This window comes from Lepidochelys olivacea, assembly GCF_965140295.1.
Source record: "Lepidochelys olivacea isolate rLepOli2 genome assembly, chromosome: 15".
Taxonomy (NCBI): domain Eukaryota; kingdom Metazoa; phylum Chordata; order Testudines; family Cheloniidae; genus Lepidochelys; species Lepidochelys olivacea.
Window position 1 is genome coordinate 12,615,805 of NC_140425.1, and position 19,654 is coordinate 12,635,458.

Below are 19,654 nucleotides of genomic sequence, written 5' to 3' on the forward strand. Positions count from 1 at the left end.
CCCAACCCCATTAGCTAGTAGCCCCAGCCTTCAGCACAAATAGCAGGAGAGACAACTAGTAGCCTCTCTCCTCTCTGGAAGACCCACCTAACCTCAATGGCTGATTGATCCACGCCACTCAGCCAGCAGCAGAGAGGGAGGCACACAAGTTCTGGTTCTCTAGCTTGGGGAATTCGGTAGATAGTCAGCATGGTAGTCAATGACACCACCACCACCACCTAGGCAGGACGCTGCACTCCGTGGTCCTGTGTTAATGGGAAGGGAGAATTATGCTGGAAACTGGGGTGCAGCAAGTCAAGAAAGGAGAAAGCGTTAGCGAAAACTACTTAGAATGGTCATTAACCACTGAAAGTCTCTGCCATCTACTTGTTGGCTTGGGGCCAGCGGAATGAGTTGGTAGGTCTGAATCAAGTTCCTAGTCCCCAGCTGTCAACATCACAGGTCACCATATTCCAGCTGGCATAATGGACTAGCCCAGCCTAAGCAGGGAGGCCGAGAACTAAATGGAATGTGGAGACTGAACAATGCTCATGATTTCTGTCCAAAGAGGCTGTTGCTGAGACTCTTAACATGAGGGAGTTTGCAACCTTCGCTATGAAATAACCGTCAAATCCTCTCTCCAGCCCTAACCGTCCCACTGTGTTATTGGGGGCAGGAGGAAATGGCAGGCGTGAAAGCAAGAACTGGGGAAGGTGACATTTTAGTCTTTTCCACAAAGTAATTTTTTTTTTGTTTAAAGGAACATATTTTGTTACTCCAAGCCAGGCAAAAAGGAACGAGGTGGGTGGTTTGTGGCCCTGTGTATGTGCTAAACCAAAAACAGCAATTACAGTCAGCTACATGTTTAACCAGGAAAAAAAATCCGGAAAATATTTTGTGCTCGTAACAGGACCAAGTTAATAGTGCTAGGAGAATCCTTAACTGCTTAAATTGTGAATTGAAGTTCTAAGTCGCGGGCTTTAACACTGCATTCCTGTCAACTTTTGGATTTCATACATACATGCGCACAGCACACAAGGGTTTAGGATTAACCAGCTTGAGAGAATTTTAATTAGAATTTCCTGCTGTTGTACTGCCGCCTGCCATCCAGACGCTGCTTGTATGCTGTGGTGCGGGATCTGGGGCTTTTAATAAATCAGTTTAGGACTCAGATCTATAAAGGCCACTTCATTTTCTTCACATGCCCTCTGCTCAGAAATCGGAAATCAGACCAGTTCCTCCACATGCAAACTGGGAGTTAACTCCAGTCTCCATGAAGGGTACAGATTTTTTTCTTGATTAACAGCAGCTTTCTATTGACCTTTTACTACATTATTGTACACAGGACCAGGTTCATGCCCAAAGCCTTGTTTTCATTTGCTTCTTGGTGATCATTCCTTGTGAAGGTCAAAGTCCCAGAGCCAAACCCTATTGTCTTTTTCTTGTGCTACTGGCATTGGCCTGTATAAGTCCCTTTAGACTGTGAGCTCTTTAGGGCAGGGATGACATTTTCTGTTCAGGCATGTGTGGGTTTTTTTTTAATTGTTATTACTGCAAACAGCCTATACATCTGTGGTGTTAGGTGGAATAATCAGTGGCATGATTTCAAGTGCTTCGCACAGAGGTGCATCAGGAAGGTTACTATGCAGTCCAGGGGGTTTAAATGTAGGTTGTGATTTCCAGCTGCTGTCACCATGCAAAGGTTGAGAACGACCTGAGGGTATTAGCACTCTTCATGACCCAGTGTCCGGGCAGTTATTGCATTGCACGAGGGTGTGGCAACACCAGCGTATTGTGCTGAGGCAGGGGGCTGAGAAGGATGAAGAGAGTGTGTCAGGATTCACATCTGCTTATTGCACAAGTGACAGTTTCTGTTTTAGCACCTTCAGTTTTACATCTCTGCCCTGTCCATGCAAGATGTGCACTTTGGCCCTGTCCAGGCTAAGGCAGAAATCGTACTAATAAACATCACCCTCCTCAGCTCTTGCCAGTGTGGCCTTTGGTTTCTCCATGATGAAAGGGAAGAGGAGCAATAGATGACAGATGCTTTGAACCATTTCCACAAGATTAGAAATGACTGGAACCAAGTCAAGTGAAAATAATGGTAAAATTTTATTAGCATAATCACAGGAATTTTAAATGGAAAAAGCAGAGTTAGAAGTTTACAAGGGAAAACAAATGAAATAACTGTCGACCCAGAGGGAAATCCCCCCCCAAGCTATTCGGGGCATGATTTGATTGAGACCCACCTTGTCTGACAGCTCTTTGATTGCACTGCAAGAGTTCATCAGATTAGGAGATCATTGTAAACAGAGCACTAAGGCCTTGAAAGACAGCACTACAGTAACCCCAGCACAAAACCTGTCAAAGCAACAGGTGTATCTAGAGCTTAACTTGCCTCTGAACGGGCAGCGGCAAGGCCTCTGCATGCACAGTCCTTTAGCTCCTCAGAGGTTTTGTACTGTACACACCTGCCTCCTGTGTCCAGTTTAAGCCTGAATAACCCGTCTCAGCCTTCCAAAGGCACATTCTTGCCTAACCCCTCCTAAACCCTCTCCTAACCACTCCTTGGGACATGTCCTCGGACCTGCAACAGTGCTAGTACAACTTGCTGGTCTGCACTTTAGCACCATCAGTATCCGTGAAGTATGCCTGCAAATCACCCAGGGCAATCTTAACACAGCCCTTTCCCCAGTTTGCTCTGTACAGCATCTCAAATGTTCGAGTCTAAACTGTACTTGAAATTAGGAAATGTGAAATGGGTATTTCTGGCCCTCCTACTCGCAGCAGCCATCTCGAGGGAAAGTAACATTTGGAGGCAACAATGAGCATAGGACCTATCCCCAAACCAGTTTAAATCCCAATTTATCAGGAAAGCTCTCAACATTTTGCTAAGGCAGTAATGGTCATGGAGACTATTAAACCATTATTAAAAGGGGATGAAACTGTTTTGCTCTGACATTGGGATACTGTAACAAGATTTTCCCCTTCTACAGCACCTTCCCTCCAAGGATCTCAAAGCCCTTCAGAAATATCAGTGAATTAAGCCTCAACACCCCAGTGAGGTAGGTTAAGTATTATCCCCATTTTACAGGTAAGGAAACTGAGGCACAGGTTATAAACTCACTCAGTATCACACAGAAATGCAATGGCAGAGCCACTCCCAATCCTGTGCATTGGACACAGGACCGTTCTCCCAACCAGCAGAGTCAGAACAAGTGTCAGTTTCAGCAGGAAGCTCAGAAATCCCAGTTTTAAATCAAACTAATTTCAAATCCAAAGTGACAGTTTAGACAGTTTCTTGCCTTGTGAACTTTCCAAAAGCTGTGCTCAGTCCAGCTAGAGTAGCTTTTTGTTTTACCACTTGTTCCACAAAACCCTGCTTTCACAACCACAGCCTGAGGCTCATTTGTCTGGGAAACCAGTGAAAAACAGTTCCACTTATTCAAGTGGGGTATTGAAGCATCGAGACAAGGTTATTTAAAATAGTAAGCTAGGATCCCTCTGTTAAAGTGAGGGTTTGTTTCTTACACAGTTAATCCCAGAACTCCCTATGCCTTTTCCACGTTGAACACTGTAACCACCCTAATGTTGCACGCCTTAATAATCAAAGGTCTATAATATTCTAGAGTCATATTTTCAAACCCACTTCTCACTGCACCACTTTGGCCATTAGTGTAGAACACTGTAGGGTTGTTTCTAACACACAATCCTTTGCCCTTCTACAGCACCCTGCTTCTGAAGGCCTTTGACAAATATGAACCAAACCTCAAAATCCTACAAGGCGGGAATACTACCCCATTTTGCAGATGGGGAAACTGAGGCACAGAGTGGTTAAGTGACTGGCCCAAGGTTACACAGCAAGTCCGTGGCAGAATCAGGAACAGATTCCAGGTCTCCTGACTCCCACCCCTTTTCTTTAGCCCCAGGACAATCCTTCCCACCTACGGGGAGGACTCACCTTCCCGAGTTAACCCTCTGCTCTAATTTCTGATGGCTGAAGAGGAATAAAACTATGAGGGTGGACTTTGAGTTCTCCATCTTGCAGCGTGTGGCACTGAATTAAGACTCACTTTATTACCCTGGAAGTTGGGCTTTGGGAGAAAGGCAGGTAAGTCAAATACAGCAGTTTACAGGTTACAAAATAAACTTTCCAGGTGATCTGTGAAAATTAAAATAGCTATTCACAGCTCACCTGCTTGTGCTAGAAAAAAAATACAAGTCACGTTCCCTTCCCCTGCAAAACCCAGAGCCCTCCCAACCCCCAATAAAAAGAAAATACTTCAGGTTAATAGTTGGTTAAACCCAAGCATTGAGGTTACAGATACAGTAACCAGCACAACTGGTACACTGCTTAGAACAGCACAGTTTGAGATATAAAAGTAGCTTTCTTAAAATCACATCAAAACCAATTTCTGTATAAGAGGATTAAAAGAAAATTAGTTAGGAATTCAAACCTCAGTGTAGAAATCCACAGTTTTTATCAAAGCATACAGTATTCAGTTCGATAGCAAAACTCCAAGTGTCACACACACCAGATCTCAGGGACTTGTTAGACCAGTAACAGTCAATATAAAAGGTTATTGCTCGAGAGATTCTCGGTAGAACATGTTTATCAAGAGCAAGGAACAGAACAGTATCAAAGAGGAGGGACTGCAGGCCTGCTCAGCAAAGAGCAGAGAGGAAGATGAACAAGGAATATGAAGTCTGTAGCTTTATTTTTTCCTTGCTTTTTAAAAAATCCTAGAGGGGCTTTTCAGGCCCTTTCCTTAGTAAAATGCAGGCCAGACTCACAGCATAAGCTACATTCACTCAGAGGGGAGGGCTGGGCCCTCAAATTTCTCTGCATTTTCTTTTAAAATGAATTGGTGCCAGTCTCCTCCTCTCTCCCCGGAGCAGCAGAATTAGGAGCATTTGCCCTAACCACTCCTGGAGAGCTGGGGGTGTCCTGCACAAAATGGGACACTCCATTCAAGCAGGGAGGGGGTTTTCTTCCACCCCCTCTGCCCCAGCGCGTTGAGGAGGGGGAGAGAATCACAAACTAGAAAAACAGACTAACCCCCGACTCCCCCTTTCCAAAAAATAAGTGGCATCACTTCCCTGTAGTGTTACTGAACTGGAAAGACTCCACTGCAGGGTCTTTCCAGCTTCGGGGGCTGCTGCTGTAATCTTAGTAAATCCTGTGTGTCCCAGGACTCGACCAGGCACAGCCCAGGCAATGCAGAGGTCACAGCATGGCCTTTGCTGTGCAGGAGCAGAGCTACTGCCTGGGTCACACAGCATTTCAATGCCCCAGCGAAGCCGAGGACACTTTTGTTTGGAAGTGTCACATGTTGGCTCAGGGAGAGCTGACTCAAGGCTGGCTTTATCCAGCCCTCTCCTTGAGAAAGGCGTCTCCTCGCTAGAGCCTCAGGCTCCTCTTGGCTGTCAACGATCATACAACACTTTAATGATGGGGCTCAGCATCTCCCCGCTGAAGCACAGCATGGGCATTTCCAGTTTAATGGTCCATCTGGTCTCCCTGGATCCACTGTCTCTCTAGAGCAGCAGTTAGCATCCCACAACCTTCCCCTTTTCCCTCCCCCCCGGCCCTGGTAAGGTTTCTAAATCACAGTAATGCTCAGAGAGACTTGGCTGCCTAGTGAGTGGCAGAAAGATGCCCCGTTCCCAGCTAGGATGAGTCTAGCAGAAGAGTTTGAGGAAGCAGTTCTGACAGTAGGGCTTGTCATTCTGTTCCTTGAAGGTTCCTTTGTTGAGCTGCTTGAGGCAGAAGGCACAGACAAAGTGTTCTGGGTGAAATTTCTTGGCCATGGCAGTGATGCAGCGTCCCGTGATGGGCTTCTGGCAGCCGGAACACAGCGAGCCGCGGCGTTCGTGATAATGCACCTCACAGTAGGGCTGCCCATCATGCTCAAAGAAGCTGCCGTTGATGAACGGCGTGAAACATTCCTGCAGGAGGAGGAAGCAAAAGGGAACAGATTGATATGGCAAGCTGGGGACACAGGCAACTCCACAACCCATGCCTTCGCCTGCCATGCCTAGCTGCCTCCTGCAGGAAGTGGGCAGGGTGAGTCATCTTCATCCAGCAGAAAGGGGAAGGGGGCTGCAGAAGTACTGCTGCAAAGACTGACCGGTGCCCAGCAGAGACAGGGTTACTGAGCGCAAGCAGGGCAGATACAGAAACTGGGAGGGAAAATAAAGCCCTCAACGATAGTTCATGTCCCTTTACTCCAGGCTGGCTTTATTAACACAAAGAAAATCCAAACCCAAGAGCAAAACTACTGAGAACACTTGGTAAGCAACACCAGAGCCTCTCAGGAGGGAAGAGAACACCCCCATCCGCACAGACAGCTGCCACAACAGCAGCTTTTATCACCCCACCCACCCCAGCTCACCCAGGTGATAGTCAGGGAACCCAGGCTCTCCTGGAATTCCTTATGCTCCAGGGCATCAGCATCAGGGGCACCTTTTACCTTGTCACACTGGGCTGGTTTTAATTTCTTTAGCTGTATCTGCCCTGCTTACGCTCATATTAATGAAAAAGAAGGTGACAGCCAGCTGTTTTTTTAATTACCCATATAGAATGCCAGATATTATGCATATTCCCTGGGTACAGCACCCTCCTTCTCCATGCATCCCCAAACTATGCACATACAAGAGTCACTTCACCACTGAAATACAGTGGCAGGCGGAGGGTGACAGCCCCTGGAGAAATGTGGAGGGGGGAGAAATTTTGGCTAAGGACCCTAGGGACAAGTCCATACCCTTACAAAAGTGATACTGGGTCTTTAATGTCTTTGAAGAGAAGCTGTTAGAGACCAATTTTTTAATAGGCACCCATCTCTCCATAATGGTTATCACTGTCTAAGCCCCTCCCAGACATTAATGGATGTACCTTCACTACAGTCATGGGACTTTAGGAGGAATTCCCCCCATTTTACAGATGGGGAAACTGAGGTATACAGCCATTCAGGGACTTGCCCAGGGTCACACGATGAGTCAGCAGCAAAGTCAAGAACAGAAGCCAGATGTCCTGAGTCCTAGTTTTGTACTTGAGCTTCATGACCATCCTTCCTCCCTAGGGGACATGCACATGACTGCATGTGCACTCATGGTTGGACATCTATTTAGTCACAGGCAAATGCAAACTGAGCCCTGCATGCAGGCATCCAGCAGAGTGCAGCCACAGTAAGTGCATATCCATGCATGTTCACACACCGTGAACTGCAAGGAACTCCATTTGCCTGCAGCATTGAAAGGCAGCAGGTCCCTGGGAGCCTGATGCTGAGACTACTGACCCATCCACCTCCATTTGAAAATAAACACTAGAAATTGGCCTTACTTTAACAACAGAAAGACAGAATACGCCCAAAAGTTGCGGGCCCCACGAACAGGCAGCAGCATGAAGAATGCCAAGCAACGTCTCCTGAGCAGAAGAAAAGCCTGAACCCAGGTCCAGGCAAGGGCGGAGCTGGTCCGCTGCCTACAAGAGGCTGCTAGAATTTCTATTCACAGGGGCCTTCGAGTGATGGAGTTTCAAACGGACAGCTTCAGCCAACTCCTTTCATGCTGGCTGCTCTGCAGCAGAGGAAAGCAGACTAGGTGTCTGAGCACAAGATTTGAAACAGGAACTCGTGTTCTGACCCTCATTCTGAACTCCGCCTTTCTGCCTCAGTCCTGGTAACACGTGGCTGATATTAATCTTTACAATGCTTCTGGGAGATGGGTAAATATTTGCAAGGCTCTTTGAAGACGTGCTAAGTATTTATTCTGCAGCATTACAGTTCACTATGCAACAGCATATTCAGTTTACAGCTATTTCATTTGTTTCCAAGTTGGTCCAAATAGGTCAGTCTCATTAAGTTTACATTTCCAGAGTGAGCACACGAGGAAGCTCCTCAAATCAGGGTGCTGAGGCGGAGTGCTTAGAAAGCTTAGCTCACTATTACTAAGAAGCCACTGGAAACATTCTGTGCTTCTCAGTGAACTACTGCAGAAACCCATAACTGTGGCTATGGGGGAGGGAATTAAGCCCCTAGGGAATTTAATGGAAACAGGCAGAGAAGCAAGAGGGTGCTTGGTGACTATCACGCTATATATTTTGTGGGGCTGGCTGTCCTGTGCTGGCACAGATCCCTTGTTCTGATCGAGGTAACCACCAGACACCCACCTACGGGAACTGGGAGAGGGGTCAGGTGACAGTGGGGCAGCACAGGCTCTCTTACCCGACAGACAAAGCACTCAGGGTGCCACAGGGTATTCAAGGCAGAGATGTAATTTTCCAGGATGGCCCGGGCGCAGCCCCCACACTTTGGAGCGAACATGTCGAAGTAATCCTTGCGGCAATAGGCTTTGCCATCCTTCTCATGAAATCCTGCCAAGGACACAAGGGAAAAACAGAGCCAGACAGCATCAGCCTGTGACCTTCATTTGTGGGAACACCTAGCCAGACTCGATGAGGTTAACAGGGTGGCTGGGATCCCCAGTCACAGATCAGTTATCCCCATCCACTAAGTAACGCCACAGTCCCTCTCTACCCTCATACCCCCAGTTTTCTACATTGCTTGCTCTATGACCGTAGTCCCCACACTTTTCATGTCATGCCCCTTCTTATCCCTGTCCACGCCCCACTCCCCAGAGCTGCGGTTGGGAGCGGGGCCACGACTCCTGGAGGGAGGCGTGGACAGGGTAAGGTGGGCGAGGATGGGGCTGGAGCTCCGGCCGGGAGTGGAGTTGCAGCTGGGCCACAGTCGGGGGCCAAGAATCAGGCGGGGCTGGAGCTGAGCCCGGGCGGAGCCAAGCCAGGGCTGGGCCCAGAGTGCAGCCACAGCCGGCCCCGGAGCATAGTACGGGTGGCAGCCAGGGCTGCGGTCGGGTACGGAGCCACAGCCAGGCCAAGCGCCAGAGGACAGGGCCTTAGCTGGGGGCAGAGCGGGTTTGGCGCTTCCTCCCCACCCTCTATGGGAGCTGGACAGGGCCCTGCCACTCCCCCCAAACCTGCCCCACAGTTTGGGGACCACTGCTCTATGAAAAGGACCCATCACAGCCCCTTACGTTGCCTCCATTCCCATCCCTTACTTGCTTCACCAGAGTGGCTTCTCTCTGCACAAACCAATAGTACCTTCAGGTCCAAAGAAAGCTCCACACTGCGCACAAAAGAAGTGTTCTGGGTGCCATGTCCTGTCCAGGGCTGTCACCACTTTCTGTTTGGGAGAAACCACAAACAGTGAGCACTCAAACGCCAGTGCTGAGTGCAGCAAAAATCAAATGTGCTTAAAGAGCTGAGCTAAGCCCCCTCCTTGGGGATTCAATCCCCCCCTTTACCCTAACAAGGTCAGACACACCACTCCTTTCCTCTGGCCCCACCGGGGGGTGGGGGAAGGGGGCACAGTCCCTTGCAGTACTCGAAACTCGGGAGGAATGCCTCTTACTATGGTATCCCATTGGGAAAAACCTGGAGCTCCTTACTGCAATGACAATAGATCGATCCTAATACTGAGTTCAGTAGAGTTGCAATAGAGGCAAATCTATTTCAGTAGAACCTGCCCTCTCATTGCAGGACCTTACAGCAGATGGAGGGAGATAGCTGCACTGGGTCCAATTATTTCCCCTACAGCACTAGGGTGAAGGAAGAATAGGGGTCCCAAAACTACAAGAGAGGAGTTATCAGGGATAGATGGACGTGTGCTTTTCTACTTGACTGTACAGAACCAGACTCCACCGTGCATGGCCAAGAGAGACACTCCTACTGACACGCGCTGGCTCAGGGACTCACATCAAGGATCGGCCCGTTGCAGTAGTAGCAGCGAGGGGAGAAGAGATTATGATAGTCCTTCTCACAGTAGGGCTGACCGTCGCGTTCAAAGAAGTTGCGTGACCCGATTTCCTCCTGACAGTGGGTGCAAACAAAGTGCTCCGGGTGCCAGGTTTTCCCCATGGCTGTGACGACCTGCAGGGAAGATGGAGCGGTTATGGGGGACGACTCTACTTCTTTGCTGTGGCAACTCACGTGACAACACACCAGGCAGAGTTTGGCACTAACTACACGTTCTACTACTCAAGTGAGCCCTGGACTGGGGTAGCATGAAAACTGAATTACCTATCATCTCAGGAGAGGGCAGTCCCTCAAGGGCAGGGTAGAGGTCACTGGAGGAGCTTACAGCGTACCTGGCCAGTGGATAAATAGAGTACTTCAGTTTCTTCAGCATCGCCAGTCCCTTCAGCCTCATGATACAGCCCTCCCAGTTACTCCTTGCTGTAGCCCAAGGCTTAGCAACAAGATGGTGCCTTAGACTTACCTGACCAGCAATTGGTTTCTTGCAGGCTCCACAAACACCTTTGGCAACAGTAGCTACTCCCAGTTTGTTCAGGTCAGACTGGAGGCTTCCCAACATACTGTCCAACTGGCTGCCAGGTTTTGGAGGTGCAGACGGAGGGGAGCTGCCCCCAGCTTTCCCCTGGGCCATGAACTGCAAAGAAAAAACCCAGAGACTGTAAGACAAGCACTGTACAGCTCCTCAGGGATTTCTGCAGTCTCTGAACATAAGAACAGCCATACTGAGTCAGACCAAAGGTCCATCTAGCCCAGTATCCTGTCTTCCGACAGTGGCCAATGCCAGGTGCCCCAGAGGGAATGAACAGAACAGGTAGTCATCAAATGATCCAACCCTCTGCCCACAGCTCTTCAGCTGTCCTGCATATGGACAGACCAGAACTTGCTCTGGAGAGGCTAATGTGTCTACAGAAGGCAGTGAGAATCAGGACGAGGGGCAGAGATGCACCCTTGTTACAATGGGGTTGTGACAAAAGTGTGGCTTACCCAGAGACCCCAGGAGCTAGAACATCAGAGTGTGGAGGGGTGGAGATTTGGCCTCCTTACCCTCCCAATAAAGCAGAGATTACTAGAAGGCCACAAGAATTTTTTTCAATAGAGCCTCCACGGAGATCTTCCCTCTACCTCATAGGTTCCTGGCTGGCTTACAAAGGCAGAGACATGCTCTCTGAGTGGTTCCCAAACTGTCTCCCCTTCCCTGTCACACACAGTTGTTGCTGTCTCTCCAGTCTCTCCTCTCCTCTACAGTCTCCTTCTCACCCTCCCACACTTCTTGTCTGTTCTTTTCAGGGTATTTCCCCCCTTTTCCTTTGGCATAGTTTTGCTCTCTCTTCTGTGCCCTTTTGGATAGCTCTGACCCCACTCCCCAGATTCACTAAAGGCTGCAATGGAAGAAGTGAGGGAAGGTGGGGAGCATTCAAAGAATCACCTGTCGCTTTACCTGCAGATGTGGCAGCACATCAGTAGTGCATGGGGAGGAGGTGGTAGGCCAGCAAACACTGCACGATCCACATGAGAGATTTACAGGAGGGAATGTGGAGAGGGGATAAGAAAGGTCTTTGGAAGCCCACTTTGGGAATCACCTCAATGAATACTTTACTTTGAACCCTGTTTTCCGCTGGGGGTGGTTGGGGGGTGCGGGGGAGAAAACAGATCTATTTTCTTTAGTATTCTAACCTCAAGAGGAAGTAGGGAAGAGGAGAGAGGAAGTGTGCAGGACTTTGCTCTTTATGTTTGGATACTCATCTCCATGTGACTCAGAGTTCACGTCCTGTTACACAGTAAAGCGTAGGTTATTTTACTTGACCCTGCAGCGCAATGGTGGTGGTCAGGTTTAGAGATCTCCACTGAGCCGTTTCCTGAAGGGACCTTTTGGGTGGATTTATTGTAGGACATTATGTCATGTCGCTGTTAAAAGTGAAATGACACGGCCATAACGCTAACAATATTTGTGAAAAAGGTGCAGGGTGGAAGGACTGAAGCAACCTAACATCCCAGCACTTGTACTGTTAGACTACCGTGGAGTGCCAAAGGGAATGGACACATGCTGAAGTGCCCTACAGCCCTGGTTTTACTGAAAGGGCCCCTTCCACTGCACACACAGGGAGTGTCACCCACCCTCCTGTAGCTACTGGCATTAGACACTGTCCATATAAGCTAGTCAAGTACTAACACTGGTTTCCATTTGTTCGTCAGAAGCCGCATACCACATGCATACTTTACCCCATCATGCCTAACCAGCATGCTGGGACTCAAGAGATCAGCAGCACTCAGCTCCTAATGGAACATAAATGCACCTCCTTCCTACTATCCCCCTGACCCCTCTCCTCAGACAGCTGGTTCTAGCAGTCCAGCACCATGAAGCGCACACTGAACATAAAGGCCTCTCTCTAGTCCGTCCAACCCTCAAACTCCTATTCTATGTTGTGATGAACGAGGACATTTTTGTAATATTTCCATGATTCCTATGTGTGTATCAGTTTCTCACCGGGCTTTGCATTGAGTGTAAAGGGAAGGGATGTGGTGTTGACTCAGCAGCCTTGCTGGAAACTAGAGTCAAAACAAGCTGAATGAAGTCTACACATGTGAGTGGAGGATCGGAAGAGACAATGGAACCTCCAATCCCTGGGCCAGTCACACCTAGCGACCAACAGCCAAGAGGATGGAGATTTCCCCCCCACTTCTCTACAGGGAAGCAGAGCAAAGGCCCCGGGATTGTTAGGCAAGCACTGTACAGTCCTCAGGGAATTTCTGCAGTCTCTGCCCATAGCTCTTCAGCTGTCCTATGTGCAGACATACAAAGAGGAAAGATATCAGGTGGCTGTTGTACGAGCTGTTCTCACAGAGAGAGACAGCACACACCCCGCACCTGAAACCAAAGACAACAGGATAGAGACAGAGACAAAATGATTCCACAGCAGCTTGGCTGGCCACACTGAACTGTGTCTTAATCTTTGCTTCTCTGTGCTCACCCCTAACGACTTTCAGATTCTGTACCCCAGCTGACCAATACGCTGTTTTGAAAAGGCTCCCTACCGTCATTAGTACTGGGAACACTGCACTCTGAAGGAGCGAAGGACACACCTCCCACAGGAGTCTGGCTCTGCCGGATTTGCTGCAGGGAGCCATGGAGGGAAACAGGGATTGCTGGTGCCCAAAAACCCAGTTTCGGAGTCTGTGGAGTCTTGCCCCTGTGGAACTGGATGAGTCCTTGGGGCCCGGCACATGAAAAGGGTCAGCCCAAAAAGACTGGTTACAGGCTGAGACATAGACCAGACCCTGTGGATCTGATACACAGGCACACAAGCATTTGTCATTTATACCTACAGTGCAAATTCCCCAAGACAGTGTTATGGGGAGGGAACATCTTGCCAGACACAGAGTTTAGGATTCTCCCTCTCTAAACTGCAGGGCAGTCAGGGGCCTGATCCTGAGAGGTGCAGAGTACAGTGAATTGGGGACGTTCAGCACCTCTAAAAATTAGACCAGCGAATCTAGACTGATCATAACTCAAGTGTATAGAAAATGGGGGTGGGTGGACATGTTTATGTATCTAGTAGCTCTTATCTCCTGCCCTTACACCCAGGTTTCTCTGAAGCTGGTTTTTCTCTATCATCAGCACCTTTCCTAGTCTGATCCCTGGAGCACTTCAGAGCCAACCCACAAAAAAGGTAACAATACAAATGTGTGGGTGCCCATATGATGCAACAGAGGGTCACAGGGAGCCACATGCTTCCTCATCCTGGCCAGGGGCCTGTGGCCATTGGACAGGGGGTGCCGAAACCGACAAGAAACAGACAAATGAGAAGAGAAGTGCCACTTGCAGAGAGGATGGCAATGAATGGAATTCATAGTGACACTTCCCTCCCTGCCCCAGGGACCAGCCTGCCTCAGCTAACTTCAGTGCAGCCACTGACATCTCAGGGCAGGACAACATGGACTTGACCTTTACTGGTGGTACAGGTACTGCATTCTTACCAGCCAAGGGATGCAGTTCCTTTTGGAAATATTACACACACACACCCCCAGGGGTACACACCCAATGCCTGCACTTTGTAGAGAAACTCATGAGCACAGCCCCTTTAGGAACACTACGAATGCACACCACACTCGTGTGCTAGAAATGCTCATGCAAAGGCCTTCCAAATTCCTGCCCTAATTTAAAAAGTCTACCACTGCTGTCAGGTTCAGCAACACACCCGTAAACAGCAGACCATGCATAGAAAAAACAACAATCCAGCATTCATAGCCACAGGACCTCTAGGAACAGCTCAGAGGACTGTGCCAGAATCACATCTCTCTTGCCTTAACAGCACACCATGCTGAGAGGGGAAACAGAAAGGGTATCCTGCCTTTTCATGGGTGGGCGGCGTGAGGGGTGGCTGAGCAGCAAGTGGATTGGTGTGTTGGACCAGCAGTGGAGTAGGGATCACCTGCAAAGTATGACAACAATTTATGATGCAGAGGAGCTTCCTTGATGGATTGTTGCCTGTGGAGACTGAAGCTGTACTGCACTGGCTTGTGTGTATGAGGGTCACTACCTATAATGGATGGAATCAGGCCTGCTCAGGTACTGAGTCTTCCTACACTTTTCTAGCAGTATTCTCCCTGGGTTTAGGCAGCAGAACATCCAGAGCAACTATTTATTGCCTCTGCACTACACCCCAAACCCCATAGAATTGCAGCTAAGCAGTGTCCCCATGGATGGGGTTCAGGGGCATGTGGAATCACTGTTCAGCCTCTTCTGGTTCTCAGGCTCTTCCACATTTTTCTCCCCTTCCCTCAGTGCCACACTGTGGAGGGGAGTATTGGGCCCTAACTAATGAACGTGATTCCTTCAGTTCAATGGAGAGAAACAAAGATCATGGTCCATTCCCAATGCCGCATGTATGTGGCCAGCAAACGGACACAGGATCTGTATCGTTCCATGCATGTGCACCTCACACAGCTATAAAGGGACACATCTGATAGAAAATCAGCCATTGGCAGCACTAAACTCATCTTCTGAGCCTAGTACCAGCCTTTACCCAAACAGTCTACCTAAAGAGCCAACAGGCCAGAAGTGCTGGACTCAGGCTTGTAATTGCTCTGTTAAAGGAAGAGCATGAGGAAAAGCATGCCTGCATCGGTGGGAAGAATGGATCTTCATCAGTCTGACAGCCAACAGAAGATAGTGTCTTGGCAGAAGAAGACGCTACCACTGGCTCAGTCAGCATGGCAGGAGGAATCTGGGCTTGGGGAGAATGGAGGAATCTATGATCTTCAGAGGGAGGAGTGCCCACCACAGAGAGTTCCTGGTAGTCATCAGAAGAAGTCTCCCACTGGAACAGAGGCTGGGGAGGCAAGCTGAAGTAGCAGGAGACTGGACTAGAAGCAGCAGCAGAGCGTACATAGGAAGATTGTGGTGGGAATGGAGGAGGGGGTGGAGGGAGTGGAGAGGGAATAGGGTGAGAAGAGGAAGAAGCTTTGGCTGGGAAAATCTTGGCAGCTTCTTTGGGATGCTGGAGTGGGGGAGAAGCTGGCACAGAGACTGTTCTTCTCATGGGCAGGGGGGATTCTGGAGGAATTATAATCTAGAAAGAAAGAAGGGAGAAAGGTGAACAAATCTGGAGACGAACCGAGAAGCACTTCCTGCATCAGAAGGACAGGCAGCATGAAACAGATGGTAACACGGCACTCACTACCTAGCACTTCTATACTTTCCTTTCAAAATAGTCTTCCTTTCACGTCAGAACACAGAGTGCAAGCAGGCCAACCTCACTGCTGTAGCCAAACAGAAATAGAGACCATGGTGCCATTTTCGACAGACCTTCTTTGAGGAAGTGCCAGATTCTCAAGGACAAGGCACCTAGTAACACCTGCCTAGCTATAAGCACTTCAGGGCAAGTTCCTTATCTTGCATCTAAAAACATCATACACCCCTATGTTGCCAAATAAAAGAAAGAAATAAAGTCTGCTTATTGACTGAGCTCCCCACTGTGGAATGAAAATAAACCTCACTTCAATGCCTGACCTTAGACAGCGTTAGACTTCCCATCAGATAATACTGCTCTCCCAAGAGATTGCTTACTCCAATTCCTACATCGCTGGGATTTGGATTTCCTAGCTGATCTGAAAAGGGAACAGTGCTAGGACAGAGGAGTCAGATTCCAAAACTATCCCAGGACTCTCAAGAGACCTGTCACGCCCACCTCCTACTCTACATCTCCATTAGAGACCTTCTGAGCAGAGGGACACCCTAGTGTCTCACACTAGGGGAATACCCTAGTACAGAGTTTGCTCTCTACCTTCTGTACTTGCTGTCCACCATCCTGCTGCTTCCTCTGTGGCCTGGCGGTGACAATGACCCCCTCAGTCAGCCAGTCTTCCTGGCTTTTCCATTCCTCCTCTTCCTGTTTGCTGATGCCCAGTCTGTCTTGAAGCTCTTCAATCAAGCGATCCTGCGACACAGTCTTGTGAAATATGACTGGCCCTACCTTCCGCCTCGGTGAGCGCTCACGATACATTGGGTGCACATTTAAGGTCTCTTTTGTCCTCTCAATTACAGATTTTATCTGAATGACAAGGTGACAGTTTCAGCATGAAAAGAGCTATGCAACACCAAGCCCCAAGATGCAGCAGCACAAACCCAAACTATTAGTGACAACTGTGAGCAGGAAGAGTGATGGTATTTACTGCACAGTGCCAAAGTTCCTCTTGGCAGAGCCCAGAGCAGTGACTCAGTGCAAGGAAAATCCCAGCCAGGCCGGTCATAGCAGCCGAAAAGAACTCCGGCAACAAAATGAAGAGAGATTAACCAGCACAAAGCCATGATTTGAGGTACAAGGTCACAGTTCAACAAGATCACCCCATTACGTGTTATGGTTTCCCTAACACCACAGTGATCCATGTCAGCCTCTTTTTCACCCTTCCCCTGCACAGTTCTGGGGTAAATAAAATTGCCCAGCACAGAGGATTCTGGGATGCAACAGCATTTCTAGTGCTGGAAGGACCCTAGGGGCTCCCGTGTCAATACCTTAACAGGCTCAGATCTAAGCCAGCAGGGAAGAGGAGTTGCCATCCCAAGTCTGGGCAGTCATTAGCAAATCGCTCCATCACTGTGGAACAGCACTTTGCTCTTCAGAGACCTCTGTGGATCATGCACTTGCCCCATTCTAGCTATGAGACAGCCTGCAGATTATGGTTGCTATTCATGTTCTATGCTGCACAAGCAGCCAATCACTGATCCACATGCAAAAGGTACCACAAAACTGCTGCTAGAGTAGAGGGTCTCAGACCTGTGCGCCATGCAGCTGTCATTACAGCGACTCCAAGCACTCCAGAACAGCATGCCGTTAGTCTGGAGTAAGCTATCAGACTGCTCCGGAAGAGCCCAAATATGCATTCACACCATGCACAGGCGGCTGGCTAGGACCTGCCCACTCCTGCATTCACTCAATGCCTGCCTGGCCTGATGCAGAAATCCGCTCAATAGGTGGCTTGGAGACAGACAGCAGATCCGATTCATCTTTCCAAACATTTTCAGCTGTTTCTGGAGTGACTGTTGAGCTTCTGACTTGCTCTCTTTCCCAGTCTTCTCCTGGCTTGCTCTTAGCAGGGCCACCTTTCCTAGGAGTTCTCTCTCTGCTCTGCCTCTTTTTAGCCATATCAGGAGAGTCATCTGTCCTGCTTTCATGCTCAATTTCAGCATCCTGCTTCTGTCCTTGTTCTGCTCCAAGACCTAACTGGCCTTTAGTGTCTGGGAAGACATCCCACCGGTCCACAGCCACAATAGCAGGTTCACATGCTGACTGCAAGACATGGTCATTCTCAGAATATAGCTCTGGTATAAGTTCAGATAGCTCCAGAGCCCACAACTGATCTAAAGCTGCTTCCATTTTTCCATCCTTCTGGGAAGGAAAGGCTGAATTATCCCTGAAAATTGCCTGCTGCGCTGACTCCTTGGGTGTCTGCATCTTCACTTGGGTGGTTATGCTCGGGCTAGAAACAGGAACAGTTGTGAGCTTGGTCTCAGTTCTATGCTTCTTTTCAGTGACTTTTGCCTCATCAAGCCCCTGACTGTGGGCCTCTGCATTAGAAGGAACAGACAGAGATTCCATCTTGGAGGATATCATGGACTGGGACATCTCTCTAGGAGGATCTGACTTTTTGCTCAGCCTGACTGAGCTCAAAGAAAGCATATGATCCCCCAAAGGAGCAGAAATAGCAAAGTCCTCTGGAAGTGATTGACCCATCTGAGCCACAGAGGGGAGCTGCGGAGTGGTGGCAGAACGTCCTGGAATAGCTGCAACTGCAGCGCTGCTGCCTTCTTCAATATGAAGGACTTCCAAGGTGGCAGGTGCCAGCAAGGCCAGTAGGTCCTTGCTGTGGCCTGTCCCATGGTGTTTTGACTGGAGCAGCAGAACTGTACCGGGAGGAGTGTCGATTGAGTCTGGATTTGTGGGGCTGGAAAGCAGCTCCAGGGAGGGTTCAGAAATCAGTGACATAGTGGAAATAGCCTGTAAAAACGAGACAGAAAAAAGAGGAACAGAGAGGGGGAAAAGATAGAGACAGAGGTGAGGAAAGGAAAAGAACAAGGCACAACATGGCAGAACAATCAAAACCTGCAAACCACTGAGCCCTCCTGACATAAAGCCATCAAGGTAGCCAGGATGGACAAGTGGGAAGTCAGAGTGTGGAATGTGAACACACAGTTGTGCCCCTTCTCAAAGGAGGGTGCTGGGAATGAGGAAAGATCATGCAGCCATTGAGTACTTTTTCTTAGGCTCTTCAAAGCTGCAGTAATTCTTTCTCCTGTAAATGGGGCTGGTGCATCTGTCCCCAGAGCCCAGCCCATTAGATCAAGAGTGCCTAGACCAAGACTGAGAGTCACATTAGCAATGTTCTCCAAGTCAGACACTCGCATTAATTTGCATAGAAATTTACACACTTTTTGAAGAAACAAACCATGAAGCATGTAAGCCATAATATTTGCCTCCCTGATACACTAGCCTCAGGGCATTCACAGCAAGAGGTGTACATGACTCAGGCTCTGGCCTGCTAAAATCACAAGGCTCTCCTCCGGATCGAATACATCATGAATCAGAGGGAAGCATTCTAGGACTTCACAGGCTGTCCTTCGGGAGCCCTGTATTAACTCTCTTCTTCCTTTAGGACTATAACAGGGTTTACAAGAGAACTGGATAAATTCATGGAGGTTAAGGCCATTAATGGCTGTTAGCCAGGATGGGTAAGGAATGGTGTCCCTAGCCTCTGTTTGTCAGAGGGTGGAGATGGATGGCAGGAGAGAGATCACTTGATCATTACCTGTTAGGTTCACTCCCTCTGGGGCACCTGGCAATGGCCACTGTTGGTAGACAGGATACTGGGCTGGATGGACCTTTGGTCTGACCCAGTATGGCCATTCTTATGTTCTTCCTCACCCATCCCACTTTTCTTGCCCCTTTCATATTTGGGCAAGAGAAGTATAAATTTTGTTCCAAAACATGCTCTGAAATGGTCAGTGGCAGGTACTCTGTTTTTAGTTCTCCACTGCTTATATTTTAAACCTGACAGATCATGGCTCTGATCCTGTCCACTATGTCAGCTCCTACGTGACAAACAGGAATTCTTTCCCTTTTCCTTAATGGAGTAGAAATTAGCGTGGCTTATTTTGTGCACTCCCAAACCAGCCACTGTGGCCTACTAAGTGACTGGAGTGTCTATGCAATCACAGAACTTGTCTGAGATGTCAGGCTGCCGAGCTAAGCAGGACTGGGCTTGGTAAGCATCTGAATGGGAGACCTCTCTAGGAAAACCCAAAGGGCAGCAGAAAGCGATGCTAGTGATTTATTACAGAGCACT

At 48.8% G+C, this 19,654-nt stretch overlaps 1 protein-coding gene across 1 annotated transcript in view; it reads right to left on the bottom strand.

Moving 5' to 3' along the window:
- Nucleotides 1-2,072: 2,072 nt before the first annotated feature.
- PXN (paxillin) overlaps nt 2,073-19,654 on the bottom strand; it is a 62,812-nt gene continuing 45,230 nt past the window's right edge. Inside the window, exons 7-11 of the mRNA XM_084648955.1 lie at nt 10,278-10,448; nt 9,755-9,928; nt 9,101-9,182; nt 8,205-8,353; nt 2,073-5,928 (exon numbers count right to left, since the gene is read on the bottom strand). Coding sequence (XP_084505081.1) covers nt 5,662-5,928; nt 8,205-8,353; nt 9,101-9,182; nt 9,755-9,928; nt 10,278-10,448 — 843 coding nt within the window. The 3' untranslated portion in view covers nt 2,073-5,661. The remainder of the gene's footprint in view (nt 5,929-8,204; nt 8,354-9,100; nt 9,183-9,754; nt 9,929-10,277; nt 10,449-19,654) is intronic.